Source organism: Jaculus jaculus, chromosome 13, assembly GCF_020740685.1.
Source record: "Jaculus jaculus isolate mJacJac1 chromosome 13, mJacJac1.mat.Y.cur, whole genome shotgun sequence".
NCBI classification, from domain to species: Eukaryota; Metazoa; Chordata; class Mammalia; order Rodentia; family Dipodidae; genus Jaculus; species Jaculus jaculus.
In genome coordinates, this window is record NC_059114.1 from 5,223,890 (window position 1) to 5,239,814 (window position 15,925).

Here is a 15,925-nt window from a genome sequence, read left to right on the forward strand (position 1 = left end):
GCAGTCATTTCTGGGTTGTCGCGTGGCCACCTGTGTCCATCTAGGTGGCTCAGGTCCAGATGGCTAAAGAACTGTGAGCCCCAACTCCCAAGCCCCTCACTTGACTCTTACGGATCTGGAGCAATTCACCAGGGGCCGACATAGGCTCAGAGTTACCCGTGCAGAAGGATGGGGGAGATACCTGCGTGGTTGTTGACAGAGTAAATGGAAACAGAAAGGTAGCAGACAGCACAGAGCCAGCCCAGAACGCTACGCATGGAACTTGCAAGCCCTTGATCCAGTGCCCGCCCCACCACCACCCCGATGAGGCTTGGGTGCTGAGCACAGGTTGTCCGAGTGGCCAAGCCAGAGGCTTTCACTCTGGACCTGTGGTTTCATCACCTGCTGAGGAGGACCTTCAGCTGCCTGCTGCCCGGGACTGGGCAAGGGTGGGAGGTAAGGGTCACCCCAGCGCCCTCCACACCGTACATTTAAACAGGAGGTGGCCATGTGCTGAACTGCGGCATGGGACAGGAGGCAGCTCCCGTTGGGTTTCCAGCAGGTTTAGGACAAGGGCTTTCCAGACTGTCATCGACTGAGGTATTATAGCTTTCCCCATGGCCTGTTATCTTGTTTAAACAGCCTTTGCTGTTTGCAGTGGCAGGCCTGCCCTGTGCTGTTACCATGAGCGTCGCACTTGTCACTGGGCACCGGGAAGGACCTGGGTAAGCAGGGGCTGTGACTTCTGCACTTGGCTGTGTTACGCCCCTCATCCCAGCCCAGAGAGACCCCATCTGCTGCTGGACCGAGTACGCTTTGTAAACTGTACAGCTAGATCCCTTCCCTCCCTCCCTGCCTAGATGGGGAGAGGGTTGGGGGCTGGGAGGAGAGAAGGTGATAGGCTTCGGACAGGAACAGAACTGAGGACAGGATGAAGGCTGGTTTAAAAAAAAAAAAAAAAAGACCCAGAACGTCTGTGACTTTACAAGGTGCGGCCACCCCGGTGGCTAATCCCTTTGTGCCACTTGCTAATCTCCTGTGGAGCCAGGCGGCTTGTGTGGATTCAGGCGCAGGGGCAGCTGGGGTGGGAGTGCCAGAGCCAGAGTCGGGCAGCTGAGCCACGGGGTCCCCCAGCATGACGCACTGGACACCTGTCGAGGGAAGGCTAGCCAAGAAGCCAGGCCCAGGCCCTCTGCTTAACCGCACAGAATCCAGAGGATCAGCCAGAGGGTGCTGAATCGTGAATATGGAACCTCCACGGCCAAGTTACGAGATCACACAGCTTGCCTTGCCATTTAAAAACCAAAGACCACCCGGGCATGGTGGCGCACGCTTTTAATCCCAGCACTCGGGGGGCAGAGGTAGGAGGATCGCATGAGTTCGAGGCCACCCTAAGACTACATAGTTTCAGGTCAGCTTGGGCTAGAATGAAACTCTACCTCAAAAAACCAAAGACCACCTGCACGTCAGGCATCTTTTCAGTCTCTTGCCAGGCTGACTGGTTGAATGTTGTAGTGGAGCTGTGGTGAGGAAGGATGTGGGCCACAGTTACTGGAAGGCCAGGCTGGCCTGCCGTGGGAAGGAAAGCCTAGACCCAGCCCTGCCCAGCCTCTCCTGGACGCTCCAGCCATGCCCTAAGCTTCCTCTCACAGCTCCTGCACACGCAGCACTGATGAGACCAGCTTTAGGCTAGTGCCCAGGAATAGGGGCACAGAGAGGGCAGCCAAACACCCACGCTTCCTCTTACCCCAACTGCCCTCCACACCCAGCACACACGGTGGTCAAATGCCAACCAGCCCTGTCTGCAGCTTGCCCAGAGTTGGGGGAAGGAGGTCCCGAGACAGCCGGCTCGGCCGCTGTGGGCAGATGTTGAACATTGAGAAGAACGGGGTCCCATGGACGAAAGGATGGGTTGAGGCCAGGACAGCTGAGAACTGGAGTCGGTGCGCCAAGCAGCCCCTTGCACCCAGACGAGGAGCAGTGCGCGTGTGACAAGGACCGAGGTGAGAGGCCACCAGGCTAAAGCAAGAGATACATCTGGGAATTGGGTGTGGGGGCGTTCAGCCCCAGATGGAAGCCTCTGGAGGAGAGTGGTACTCAACAGAGCCTGCGTAGAAAGGGGGACTCCCTTGCGAGGCTACAGTGGTGGCAGAGACAGACTCCCCCGGGTGTTAGAGAACACAGTCCCTCTGCACGCCCCGCCCTGCGGATTGTGTCCACCACAGCTTGGGTATCGTCAGTAGGATGTATGTGCCGTCCTCAGTGTCCAGCCCAGATACGAGCCCCGAGCCTCCTGCCGGTCACTAGCACAGTGTTGGCCAGCCACACTTGTGTTTGTCCCCTCTGCCTTTCTGGACAGCTGGTAGGATGTGGGTCCCTCCTCTAGAGGTCTCAGTTCTTAAGCTCTGCTCCCTGCTCCTCTCTGACCTCCGCTGCCCTTCTGGGCTCCGCTGCCCTTCTGGGCTGGTGCCCACACTGCCACCCAGAGTCCTCAGGCTGAGCACCATGGTTGAAAGGGTCAAATGGGTGTATGAGCAAGGGGACCTGAGAGTAAGGGTCTCAGCTTGTCACTTAGAAGCCTGCAGCTGGATCGAGAGACACAAGGTAGTCTTTGGAGCCCAGGAAGTGGCTGAGTTAATGGGGAGGCAAAATGAGGGCCATGAGCCGGGTGGTTAGAGCCAGAACACCGCATCCCGTAGGCTGAGTTGTGTGGGCCACCTCAGCAGCCCAAGAACCCACAGAACAGAGCTTTAAAGGCCTGGCTTGGTGAGTAAATGGGATGTGGGAAAGTGGCTATCCTAAGCAAGGTGACCCTGGGCCTCAGCAGGACCCAGCAGGTGGACAGACAGACCCCCCTCCGCTCCGCTCACAGCGTGCTGGTCGGGCTGTGCTGACCAGCCATCCGGACATAGCTGCAGACAGGCAACAGGCGCTCGGGGCGTAAGGGAGTCAGTAGTGCAATTCTCCGGGCCAGGGAAACAAGGAAGAGGGAAGTGCTAACCAGACTGGACTGTCAGTGACACCTCCTCCCCCAGTCCATCCCCAGACATTTCCCACTTCCCTGTGAGCCATTAACAAGCAAGAGCCAAGCCTCAGGGTGAGTCAGTCTGTCTGTCCTTGGGACAGGGGTGGCGGGGCAGGAGTCTGGCTTCCACATCTGAAGCGGGAATGCTTGCGGGGCGCTCCACCAAAGTCCCCACTCCTCGGAGCCTACAGTCGCTCCTTGGGCGGGACAGTAGAGTGCCTCACCAGGAGGCAGGTCAGCAGAGAGTCTTCCCCTCTCCCCCGCCTGTCCTCAGAGCCCCCTCCCACTACCCCCAAGTGGACGGCCATGAACGTTGGTCTACGAGCGGTTCCTTCCTCCTTTTCGTCTTTGGTTGCCGTGTGAGACTAAGAGTGGAGGCGTCCTCTCCGGTTGCCATGGAAACGGTAGTGCGTCTGCAGCGAGTCTGAGCGCTAAACGGAACAGAGGGAGGGGCAGCTGGCCCTGGGTGGCAGCTGGTCTTGCCACCTTCCAGCAGCTCAGTGCTGGGAAGGACTGAGGGGCTGCCTGGTACCACCCAGGGTGGCCCAGAGCTTCCCTGTGAGCTGTTCTCACGGACGAGGAGGCCACATCTGTCTTGTCTTGGTTGAGGGCGAGCATGAATTCTATCCAGGCACTGGGATGCTAAACACACAGCCCTCCACCCCCACCAGGAGCACTTCGCGGAGGAGATGGGGCAGTGTGGGAATTCCAGCAGCCAGTAGTTGGGACTGCCTGGGGAGGCGCCAGCGTCTGGGCCCCCGGCGATGACTCACGCCTCCCCAGCCTGCACCTGCGCCTGCACGGTGACCGTGCTGCCTGTTTGGATCTTTGGCCGGCTTCCCCTCACTGTCTCCTTCTGTGTAGCCCCCCATGTGTCCTGAGCTCCTTAAGGACAGCAGAGCATGGACAATGGCCTCCCCTGTGCACGCTAGAGCAAAAATCGCGTATAGCAGGGCCAGTCAGCCACTAGACAGGCTGCCATCACAGATCTGCAGGCCAGGAAGGGAGGAGTGTACAAAGCAAGGGAGACCCTGGGGAGACCCCAAGAGCCTGAGGCAGAGCCTGACATCTGCTTGGGGGCGCTGGAGACAGGGAGGTCTCGGGAAAGGCGTCTCTGGGAGGCACAGGGTGCCTCCTTTAAGTGCCCAGCGCAGAGCCACTTTCTAGGGACACACACCAATCCCCAGTCGTTATAGTAGCTCTGGGAGGCCAACCTTGATGAGCGTCGTACTTGACTAAGGAAGAGCTGTGACTTGGAGCAGAAGGTGACACGCCCAGAGTCCCACTAGAGTTAGCTAGTGGAATGAGACTGGAGATGCGGCTCAGTGGTACGGCACTTGCCTGACACGCACAAGCCCCTCGATGTGGCTTCCAGAATGGCTTGGACCCCCTCCCCCGGGCTCCAGCAGGGCCACGCTCAACAGAAACCCTTCGCCAGCCAACTCCAGCTCCTGGAGCGGTGGGCAGCCTCGTATCGGATCATTTCCAACCCAGCGGCTTCTCGCTGTAACATGGCACGCTGTCTTCTGAGCTGCCAGGGCATCAGCCAGAGGCTCGGTGCCCAGATCCACATCTGCCAGCCAGTCCCCTGCCCTAGCAGCCTTGGTCTCATCCACAGCATGGTCAGACCCCGGGACACCCAGAAGGTGACAGGCTGGCTTCAGTCCCTCCAACTCCACTCTGCGTACTGGAGGAGGCCCCCATGCCCCTGGACCTCATTCCCCCCAAGTTCCCCAGAAGGGTACTTCTGGCTTTATGGGTTTAGAAGAGTCCCTCTCCTTCCCAAGTGTCTCAGTCCCAAGCCCTGCAGGTGGCTTCTGGGAGATATAGAGGACTTCCCTCCCTCCCTCTCTCTCTCTCTCCCTCCCTCCTTCCCTCGTAAGAGAAAAAAAAACACCAAGCTCTGGGGTTCAGTACTGACAAGATATTTGCCTTGCATGTGGCAATGAAGGCCCCGTGTCTCAGAAGAACTTCAGACACAGTCCCTCACAACTCCTTCACAGGGTATGCGGACAGATGTTCATAGCCAGTACAGTGGGGGCTGGTGAGATGGCTTAACAGTTAAGAAGGCGCTTGCCTGCCAAGCCTAAGGACCCATGTTCAGCTCTCCAGGTCCCACGTAAGTGACGCAAGCGTGCAAGGCTGCACATGTGCACAAGGGGGCGCACATGTGTGGAGTTCTAGTGCAGTGGCTGGGGGCCCTGGCATGCCAATTCTCCCTCTTTCTCCCCCCCCTTCTCTCTCTCTCTCTCTTTCTTTCTCTCTCTCTCGCTTACACTGGCTCTCACTCTTACGTTAAAAAAAAAGACAGTGTGATGGGCTTGCCTCAAAAAAAAAAAAGTACAATGGTTCTGGGGACAGCAGTCAGGGTCAAGGGAGGAAGAGGTGGGCATTCAGATTCAGCATTCAGAGATAGCTGAGTGCCCTGGCAGTGCTGGGTAGAACTGTGTGGCATTGGAAGATGCTTCTGTGAGGCTGGGTGGGTCCTAGAGGACGGAAGAAGCTGGGGGCACGGGAAGGCTGCAAACCTGCTCCGGCATGGCCTGGCCTGGTAAGGATGTCCAAAGAAGTCCTCGATCCAGGTGGGGAGCACAGGGAAGACTTGAGGAAGGGTGGGTGGCGCCCTTGGAATCTCTGGAGCTGGGGCAGAGCTTCTTCGGGGGGCCACTGAGGAGAAAAAGCACCCCCAGAGCAAATGCTGCCATCCAGCTTCCTGAGCAGATGAGACCCACAAAGGTCACTTTGAGCACAGCTGCTCCTGCCCAGTCCACTTAAGGACCTTGCCAAGTGTCACTTCTGAGCAGCTGTCCTGGGCCCAGAGCCAGCCCTGCATGGGAAGGTGCACGGCGGACAGCTGTGGGGGCTCTCCGCTACTGAGGGTCTCAACACCTTTGGGCTCCCAAGTCTGTCCCTGCAAAGGGAGGTCCAGAGGTCTAGCCGTCGCTGTGAAGCATGCCGAGTCCAGCCCAGGTGTGACTTATGTGGGCTTCCCTTCCGAGCCTGGCACTCTGTGGCCTCAGTGGTGGCTCAGCTGCGGGAGGGGCAGGCTGGTGGGTGGAGCGCGCTCACGCCCAGCGCAGACCCGCTGCCCAGGTGGAAAGCTGACCGCTGTCTTGCAGCGTGACTTCGGCTTTTCTCCCCTGGCTGGTGGTCTTCCTGCGCGTGCCAGACTGAGGGATGGGCTGAAGGGTGGAGAAAGCTGGAGGCTCAGGCAGGACGAAGTTGGTCCTGCACCAAATCCTCAGGCCCCCACTCCATGCCACTTAGCTGGTCCTGCCCGGCAGCCCCAAAGGCCCAGATGAAATGTCCCCGTTGCTGCAGGCCGTGAGTCACCTGTCCGTGTCCCCACTTCAGCCCCCTCCTGCTTCATCTGGGAGGTCCCCTGATACATCCTGTTTTGCAAGTGGGGACACTGTGGGAACTGGCAGGGAAGAGGTCTCGGCCTTCCTCGGCCACGGTCGTTTCATTCTGTGTGGGGTGGGTCCTGCCCATCCCACCACTTACTCGGTGAACCGCGGTCAGTTGACCTAGCCGGCGCCTGCCCAGGGAGAGAGGGCAGGAGACGAGCTGTGGAGGGGAGGAGGGACCAGAGCTGCTGCCAGGGCTGGGTTTCCGAGTCACTCGTGCCCAGGATTCACACCGGTACCAGAAAGAACTGACACCTTGACCTCATCTAAATTTTATGAGAGATCCAAGGCTTGAGATTCCAGACTGGGCAAGATGTTCTTGAGCAAGCCCTGCCTGGGACCCTGTGGGAGAGGGAACCTGGCAGACAGAAGACAAGAGATGGGCCCAGGCCACACGCTCCCCAGCCGCTCGCTTGTCACACAGCAGCCCCAGGACAAGCCGCCACGCGGGGCCGCGGCGCCCCACCCGCCCGAGTGCAGTGAGGGTTAGGCTTCTGCATAACGGCGCACACTCAGCGCGAGTAGGCATTTCCAGTTGCCTCAGACCGACGTGCCCCCGGGCTGCGTGGACTCGGGGTAAGGAAGCAAGCCTCCCTCCCGGCTGTGAGGGTGGGCACCTGACCAGTGTCTGAGGACCACTGACTTGCTGGTAGAGAAGGCCAAGGGAAGCTGGAATGTTCTGGGTTCCCAAGAGGAGTTGTTGAGGATCCACAGGACAGCATCTCCATGAAGTGCGCGCACGCGCGCGCACACACACACACACACACACACACACAGCATTCCAAGAGCCAGTCCTGGCTCAGCCACCACAGGTGGGGGCACCTGGAGGCTGTGCTGGGGACAGACCCCCAGATTCTCGGGCCAGCGTGCTTGAAGCGCCTTAGGAGTGAGCCATCAGGTGCCCCTGTTGTGCCACTCCTGGTAAAGCAATTCTGTAGCACCGAGAGCACTGGGGCGTTTCTGAACAGAAGCTTTCTTCTCACAAATGGCGAAGAAATGACTGTGCCCCCTTGGGGACCGTTACCCAGCTGTGCCGTGGCTGACTCGCCCTGTTACAAATGACCGGTTTCCTCCCTGCAAGCAGTGAGATTCCAGCGCTGCACAGACTTCTGTTGAGAGTGATCTCCTCTGATATTTATATAAGTGAACGTGCACGTGAACCCTAGCTTCCTAGAAGGTGTTGTGGCCCTGGCGAGCGAGCTGTGCATCAGAGCCCTGGCTGGCATCCTGACCACTACTGGCCACTGTATCCCCCACCCCCACAACAGCTGCTTCCCTGGTAGCTGGAGAGGTAAAGGCAAGGTGGGGGGGGGGGGCTTCTTTCCAGAAAAGAAATGTGGTTGGTGGAAACTGTTCTCTGCCAAGCCTTGGCAAAGCAGCCCCCTCCCAAGACCTGGACCATACAGGGGGTCAGAAGCCACGCTCCCGGCAGTGGGTCATGGCTTGCAGTAGTGGCAGCTCTTCCAGATTCCAGGGTCTACCCAGGCATGGTGGTGCACACCTTGAATCCCAGCACTCAGGAAGCAGAAGTAGGAGGCTCACTTTGAGTCTGGGGCCAGCCTAGGACTACAGGGTGAGTTCCAGGTCAGCCTGGGCTACAGTGAGACCCTACCTCAAAAATGAAACCAAACAAAGCCCAGCGTGGTGGCACATGCCTTTAATCCCAGCGCTTGGGAGGCAGAGGCAGGAGGATTGCCGTGAGTTTGAGGCCACCCTGTGATGACGTAGTGAATTCCATCCAGCCTGAGCTAGAGTGAGACACTACCTTAAACCCACACACACACACACACACACAAAAAGAAAGAAAGCAGCCAAACAGATTCCAGGGTCTGAACACCGCAGGTTGTATTGGGCTAATAGGCTTGTTCTTACCAAGTGAGGGGTTCCCTTCCCTTCCATACCACCTCCAGACCCCCCTGGAACGAGTCTGGCCTGTGACACCAAGCAGACAGAAATCGATGGGAGAGTGAGGCAAGCCAGGCCGCGCACATCCATCCCATTGAGTGTTTGGTCCCCTTACACGGGCCAGACTTAGTCCAGGAAGGCAGATGGCAGCTTCCCAGAAGCTGGGCCTTGGGCTGAGGCCCCACAGAGGGGATGGGCTGTGGCCGTGAACGGTGCTGTGATGTGGAGTGGGGGGGTCAGGCTGGAAGACCAGGGGTGAGGCATGCCACAACTCCTGCTCTCCCTTTCGCACACTGTCACGCCCCCCAGTTCCCAGAGTTACAGCCCAAAATAGCAGAGCTCCTTCAGTGGTTTTAGGTATCAGAATGCCACTCTGCCCACCTGTCAGCATGTGGGGCTGCAAGAGGGACGGGCGCCAGCGGCCGGCTGAGGTACTGGCCCAGGACAAGTCAGAGCTCTCGTGACCACCTCCCCCGTGGCCCTTTCGGAGCCAAGCGTGTACCCCCTAACTGGGCTCAGGCCCCTCTTGTCAGCTTCACCCGGGCAAGGTACTGCTGTGGTTGACGGTGGTCTTTGGCCGTCTCCCATCCCTGGGAGTAAATGCATGTGCACGTGAACCCTAGCTGCATAGAAGGGTCCGTGGCCCTGGGGCGCGAGCCCTGGCTGGCATCCTGACCCCTACTGGCTGCTGCGTTCCCCACCCCCACGTCGCTTGCTCCCCTGGTAGCTGGAGAGGCAAAGACAAGGGTGACCTGGAACTTACAAATCCTTGGCACCACAAGTCTGGTCTGGGGACAACCTCGGGCGGTGCGCAGTTCCCGCCTCACTCTCCAGGCTCTCGTGGAGAGCGAGCACATGCCAGTGCTCAGGCCAGCCGTCCCGGTTTGTACAGGTGCCCGTGCGTGCACATCCTCCCCCTAGAGGAACCGTGCCCACACACAGCGAGAACGCAGCGGGCCGGGTGGCTGCGTGGAGGTGGCTGGCAGGCAGCCGCCCCGGCCACGACGCTCTGTGCCCTGGACAGGTGCACAGGCAGAACCCCCAGCAGGTTCTGCTGGACCCTGCGGATCCCAGGAAATGGGACCAGGGTGACAAGTGTTATTCTTTGAGGCACGTCATCTCCCAGGAGTCCACTAATTGATGGCCAGTATGGTTCCACAGTCGCCACAGAATAGAGAAGCCACCAGGAAATCAGAGCCCTAACGTACAGCCAGGGCGGGAGCAGACTGGGGTGTGGGGATGGGCCTGAGACGAGGGCGGGCCCGGAGATGCCGGGCACCTGGCCCTACGCCCGCTGCTTTGTGCCACCTAGTGAGTCCCAGGGCCTCTGAGTTACGGATGCAAGGATCCGCCAGCTGTGGTCCCCAGAGTCTACTGAGAGGCATCAGCAAGAAGCAGTCTGGGGGGCTGGAGCGATGGCCTGGCAGTTAAGGCACTTGCAAAGCCCGAGGACCCAAGTTCAGTTCCCCAGGACCCACGTAAAGTCAGATGCTCAAAGTGACACATGCATCTGGCATTCTTTTTCAGTGGCCAGAGGCTCTTCTGCACCCATTCTTTCTCTCTCCTTGCAAATATTAAGAGACGTGAGAGAAAGAGAAAGTTCAGACTGCTTGGGAGAAGGGGAAGCATGGGCATACCGACCCCGCCCCGCTGCCAATCAAGTGTAGTCACTGCAGGGCTACGCAACCGAGCTGTTCCCATGACACTTGTCCCACAGAGGGCTGACGCACAGACCCCCCCTGACCCATAGGCACCGACCATGCAGCAATGTTGAAGTGGGCCTCCCTGCTCTCTGTCAGCCACCCCTGAGATCTTCACACCTGCAAACGGTCAGACTGAATGGGCTTAAGAATGACCCCAGGTGGGGTTAAGGAAACCAGCCTAGGCCCCACCTCCGCTCTGCTTGTCGTCCCCCTCGGGACGGGGAAAGCCCCTCCTGGCTCACCCCCAGGCAGAGCCCAGAATCCCTGCCAGGCCTCTGTTCTCACAGGCCTAGAGTGCTCAGCTCCCTGGTCAGGAGGGCTGGGAGCTTGGCAGTGGCCCGTGCCCTGAGTGCTGAGGACGCGCTTGGTGAACTGACCCAGTATGCACAAATGGCCATATCTGATGCCCAGTTGGGAGTCTGAGGCCAAGGCTCCAGGGATGACATCGTTTTTATGAGAAGCGACAGCTCCGTTCCCACAGTCATCTTTATGGTACTGTTTCCAGGAATCCATTGGAGCTAATTACTCTCACAGTAGAATGTGATATTCCTAGACCACCATCCACTGGGAACATCACAGCCAGGTTTAACTACAAAGGTGCCAGCTCCCTGCATACTGTGGGGCTTGGGACCTGACCTCCTATTTCTCAGCAGAAAAGCCAGTTCCACCCATGGCCAAAGCCAAGGCTTTTCCAAGTGTCTGTGTTGATTGTACCAAATCCAAAGGGTGAGTTTGAAAATCATGGTCTGTCGGTGGACAGCGGGTCGGTCCCAGGGTAAAGACAGGCAGACTTCAGTGCACTGTGAATTCTGCCTTCCCTGAACTGGACTCTTTCAGTAAAGACACTGCCAAAGCCTAGGCCTCTCAGAACATAGGGTCTGGAAAGCAGGCGTCCTGTGTGGCATCCTCCGAGAACCCATGCTCTGGGACCATCTCTCTTGTCCCTCTCCCCCATAGTGCAGCAAGCCTCACAAGAGCCTTGGCATACATTTCTTGTCTCTCCAGGCCTCAGTTTCTTCAGCTGTGAAATGGGACTAGGAAGGTGTGGGGGTTGAACAGGAAGCCCCTCGTGTCAAGCTACAGCTGCCGCCATCGTCACCGTAGTCGGTGGCGCTCCTTCCTGCCTTGCGTCTGCGTGCTCAGGGCCAGCCTAACTCACCAACGCTGTCCGCTATTTCTTCCCATTTAAAAAATAATACTTTGGGGGCTAGAAAGACGGCTTAGTGTTTAAGGTGTTTGCCTGTGAAGCTTAAGGAGCCCAGTTCAATTCCCCAACACTCACATAAGCCAGATGCACAGGGTGGCGCATGCATCTGGAGTTTGTAGTGGTTGGAGGCCCTGGTGTACCCATTCTCTCTATCTCTCTGTTCGCCTCTCTCTTTATCTCTCAAGTAAATGAATAAATAAAATATTTTTTCAAAATATTTTGGGCTAGAGAGTTGGCTTAGCAGTTAAAGCACTTGCCTGTGAAGCCTAAGAACCCATGTTCTACTGTCCAGATCCCACATAAGCCAGACATACAAGGTGACACAAGTGTGCAAGGTTGTACATGCGCCCAAGGTGGCACACATGTCTGGAGTTTGATTACAGTGGCTGGGGGCCCTGAGGTGCCAATTCTGTCTCTCGCATAAAAAATAGTTTGTTTATTTGAGTGAGACACCGAAAGAGGCAGATAGGGAGAATGGGCACACCTGGGCCTTCAGCCACCGCAAATGAAATATGTGCATCTGGCTTACGTGCATGCTGGAGAATTGAACCTGGGTCCTTGGGCTTCGCAGGCAAGTGCCTTAACTGCTGAGCCATCTCTCCAGCCCTGCCTGCTATTTTTAAGATGAATAAAGACAGACTTGACTTGATAGAGGAAAGACACCCTCGACCACCACCACCATTAGAAGTAGGGTGCTCTCTTGGGGGCCAGCGTTAAGTTGACCTACCAGAGGGGGCGCCCTGCTGGCAGGGCTGTGGGTCTAGGGTCTCTGCTGACTGTGCCAGCCTAACACGGGCGCTCTCCTTCCCCTCCCCAACCCCAGAGCCGCATGGCGGAAAGCCTACGTCTCTTTGACTCCATCTGCAACAACAACTGGTTCATCAACACCTCGCTTATCCTCTTCCTGAACAAGAAGGACCTGCTGGCGGAGAAGATCCGGCGTATCCCTCTGACTGTCTGCTTCCCTGAGTACAAGGGTCAGAACACGTACGAGGAGGCCGCCGTCTACATCCAGCGGCAGTTTGAGGACCTGAACCGCAACAAGGAGACCAAGGAGATCTACTCTCACTTCACCTGTGCCACCGACACCAGTAACATCCAGTTTGTCTTTGATGCGGTGACAGACGTCATTATTCAGAACAACCTCAAGTACATTGGCCTTTGCTGAGGAGCAGGGCGCAGCCCACTTGTCTGAGGTGAAACCCACGCGTGGGGTGTCATCCCTCCAACTCCTTCTGTCGAGGCCCAGCCCAGCCAGGGGCAGGAGAACGGGGACTGAGCAGTATGTCCCTCACCCCTTGGCCTCTACCTTCTTGACCCCACGTTTCTGCAAACATAAATTATATATGGATAGATTGATAGGTAGGTAGACACGCGCACACGCACACACACACACCTGATGATGGCAGAGTTCGCCAAAACATCAAGTTACCTTGAAGAGGTGAGAAGCCCTTGCCATGAGTGCATTCCAACATCATCCTGCCCCTTCACTCTGCCTTCCTGAGTTGGCCTCAAGTCTGCATGGGATTCCATGTTGGACTGTTGGAGAGAGGCAGCAAGGGGCCAGGGCCGGCCAGGTGTACCCATCACCTGGAGGAAGTCCAGCTCGCCACCTGAGCTCTACGCTGGGGACTTGGCCACTGTGCACATTCCTGGCTTGGCCACACCCAACAATAGCTGCTCGGCCACCACCACCACCGTGAGCGTCCTGCACCCGGGGACCCGAGGAGGAGCCGGGTGGACGGCACTGACCAGGCCTCCAGCCTCGTGGGCTTTTTAAACTGCTTCTTGCAAGTATTCAGCCAAAATTCCACACGAGAAAATGAGCGGCACGATTTATTCCAAACCAGGCCATCTGGGTTTCTAGCTTTTCTTCTACTGGTCTGATGTTTTATAACTCAAAACCGGGTTTTTCTTCTCAGACATCTCTTTTTATTTTTCTGGTTTGTTTGTTTCTTATTTGTTGTTTTTTGGTTTTTTTTTTTTTTTTTTTTGGCCAAATCTCCTGTCTCATAGAAAAACAAAACTACAGACAATTTCAGATGTGGTTGAGTATTTTTTAAATGCAGATTCTCGAATTATATTTTATTTCAGGTGGACCTCTTTCTTGTGTCTGGCTTGCTGAGTGTAAGTAAAAGTTACCTGGGCGATTCTGTTCCTGTGCCCACAGATTTCTGGGGCAAATGGCAGTCCTGTGCCAGCCTCGTAGGACACGTGTTGTACATAAGCCTCTACAGCGTCCTCTTGTTACTGGTGAGGTTTTCTGCTTTATTTTATTTAAGAAAAATAAATGTGATGTATTTAAGGGAGGCTCTTCACCTAGAAGCGAATGAACAATCGCTAAATGTCTTGGTATTTAAAGTGTAAATTATCTGTGGCTTTGCCAAGTGAAGGAAGGGGAGGCGAGACGCGGCGCTCCCGGGTCCCGGGTCCCCGGCCGGGAGCTGCTCCTGTGAAGGCACAGCCCACGTTGTGGCCTGAGGGAGGCCCCTCCTGCCGCTAGCTTTGAAAAGACCTTGGCGGAGGGTCACGTATAAACGACAAACCCTGCCGCCAAGCAGAGGCGCCACCAGAGTCCTTGCCCAATCTCTCTCGCCATTTGTTCGGCACCCGTGTGTGCAGGGTCAGTGTACAGAACCGTAGCCAAGGACTTGAAGAGATGTACAGCGAGGAAGAGAGGGGAGCTGGTGACGGGATGAAGGTCAGATTGTCTACTTTAAGAAAATAAAATACCCTGAATGGAGCCAAACCTGGTCCCTGTGTGCTGTGTGCCTGGCTGATGTGTGGTTGCGATAGGTGCCCTGGGGGGGTGGGGGGAGCGGCTGGAGACACCTTCCACGCTGGGTCCTCCCTCCCCAAGTTTCTGTGCGCCCAGGTGAAAGCAGGTAGAAATGAACGCCAAGGACAGCCGCAGGAGGGAGGGGCCCGCGTGGCCCCTGGAGCTTTGGGTTTGGTGACGCTGGTGGCCCTGGCCCCGCCCTGCTGCCCCAGCCCCGCCCTGCGCTAGCCAGGGACTCCTCACCCCACAAACACTGCTCCTGAGCCCTGTGTCGCCGCTCCCAGCCCTCCACCCGAGGGAAGCGCCTGAGTTGGAAAGGAGCCGGCCTCCATGGCAGTGCAGGACAGATGCTGGTGAGGAGGGGCCTCGGGGACCCAGTCCTTGACGACCGCCTTGTGTGGTTAGAGGTGCTTGGGGTCGTGGGACTGTGATGACCCATGTCAAGGAGGGCTGAGGAGATGGCTCAGCGGTTAAAGGAGCTGGCTTACAAAGTCTCCCAGCCCAGCGTTTGATTCTCCAGTACCCGTATAAAGCCAGATGCACAAAGTGGCGCATGCATCTGGAGTTCATCTATAGTGGCAAGAAGTTGCGGTGTGTCCACCAAGGGCTTGTTTCAAGTGCAGAGCTGGGCTCCCCAGAGACCATCTTCATGCTCTCCACCTCTTCATGTTGCCAGAAGTGACTCGCGTTGTAAACGAGGAAAGGTAACCAAGGCCGAGGTAGGGGAGCGGGTGGCAATCACAGGTCTCCCCAGGCCGTGCTGGGGAGGTACGCTTTCCTCAGGGGAAGCAGAGAGGCAGGGTGCCTTTCAGAGGCCAGGGTCCTCACTCTGTGCACCTGGACGGGGCAGAAACCCAGTGGGATCACAGAGCCACCCTGGAGCCCCTCTTCCAACCAGAAGCCCCAGGAGAGTCCTGGGCTAACACACTCATGCATGCTCAGATGTGGGTACACGTGGACCTGACTGACTGGCCCACGCTCCCTCTAGCCCATACCATGGGAATTCCCTTCACACCTCCCCATATCACCAAACAGAAAAAAAAAAAAAAACAACTAAGGAATTTTTGTGAAAGAAGATATAATGAAGCCAGGTGTGGTGGTGCACACCTTTAATCCCAGCACTCAAGAAACAGGTAGGAGTATCACTGTGAGTTTGAGTCCAATTTGGGACTACAGAGTGAGTTCCAGGTCAGCCTTGGCTAGAACAAGACCCTACCTCGAACCCCCTCCCCAAAAAAAGGCATAATGTGTGATTTTAAATCATTGAGATTTATTTTCTGCTTCTAATGCCAACTGTGAAAAAAGAACAGTAATTTCACCATGAGCATCTTTACCCTAAAAATACATAGCTGGAGAGAAAAACAGGAGTTTGCCTCTCTCCCTGATGCATGCAAGGAAAGAGCTTCCTCCTAGGCCCCAGAGTCCCACAAGCCCTTCTCCACGTCCCACACCCCCACGTTGGGCTCCAGGCTCGTCCTCCACTGCGCCTCCCCTGTGCCATCTCCCTCCTCCTGCTTTCCATCCTCGCGGTCCACGACGCACCCATCCCTCAGGGTCCAGCTCAAAGCCGCCTCAGCCTGACTGAAAGCCCTCTCCCTGCACATCCCTCCTGTGGCCCTTACTCAAGGGCAGTGTAGGCGAGCTCCAGTGAACGGTTCAAGGGCAGGGTCCTGCCGACCCACGTCCTTCCCCCGGGCAAACGCTGAGCTGGGAGCACAGGGAGAGGGCAGCCTTAGCCAGTGGATGGGAGCCGGAGCTTCCTGAGGCATCAAATGAGAAGCTGATGGCTGCCGTGCCTGAAGGGGCAAGCTGACCTCTGCAGGTGCTGCCTCTCACCTCCTTCCTGGGACACCCCATGGTGAGGCTCCCAGTCAGAGATTGCCATCACCCCAAATAACCCATATAGTTACTGAGGCAGAG

The 15,925-nt window shown here is 57.1% G+C and overlaps 1 protein-coding gene across 1 annotated transcript in view; it reads left to right on the forward strand.

The window, feature by feature from the left end:
• Gnaz (G protein subunit alpha z) overlaps positions 1 to 13,975 on the forward strand; it is a 59,112-nt gene extending 45,137 nt beyond the window's left edge. The window contains exon 3 of the mRNA XM_004672784.2: positions 12,050 to 13,975. Within this exon, the coding sequence (XP_004672841.1) occupies positions 12,050 to 12,394 (345 nt within the window). The 3' untranslated portion in view covers positions 12,395 to 13,975. The remainder of the gene's footprint in view (positions 1 to 12,049) is intronic.
• Positions 13,976 to 15,925: the final 1,950 nt, after the last annotated feature.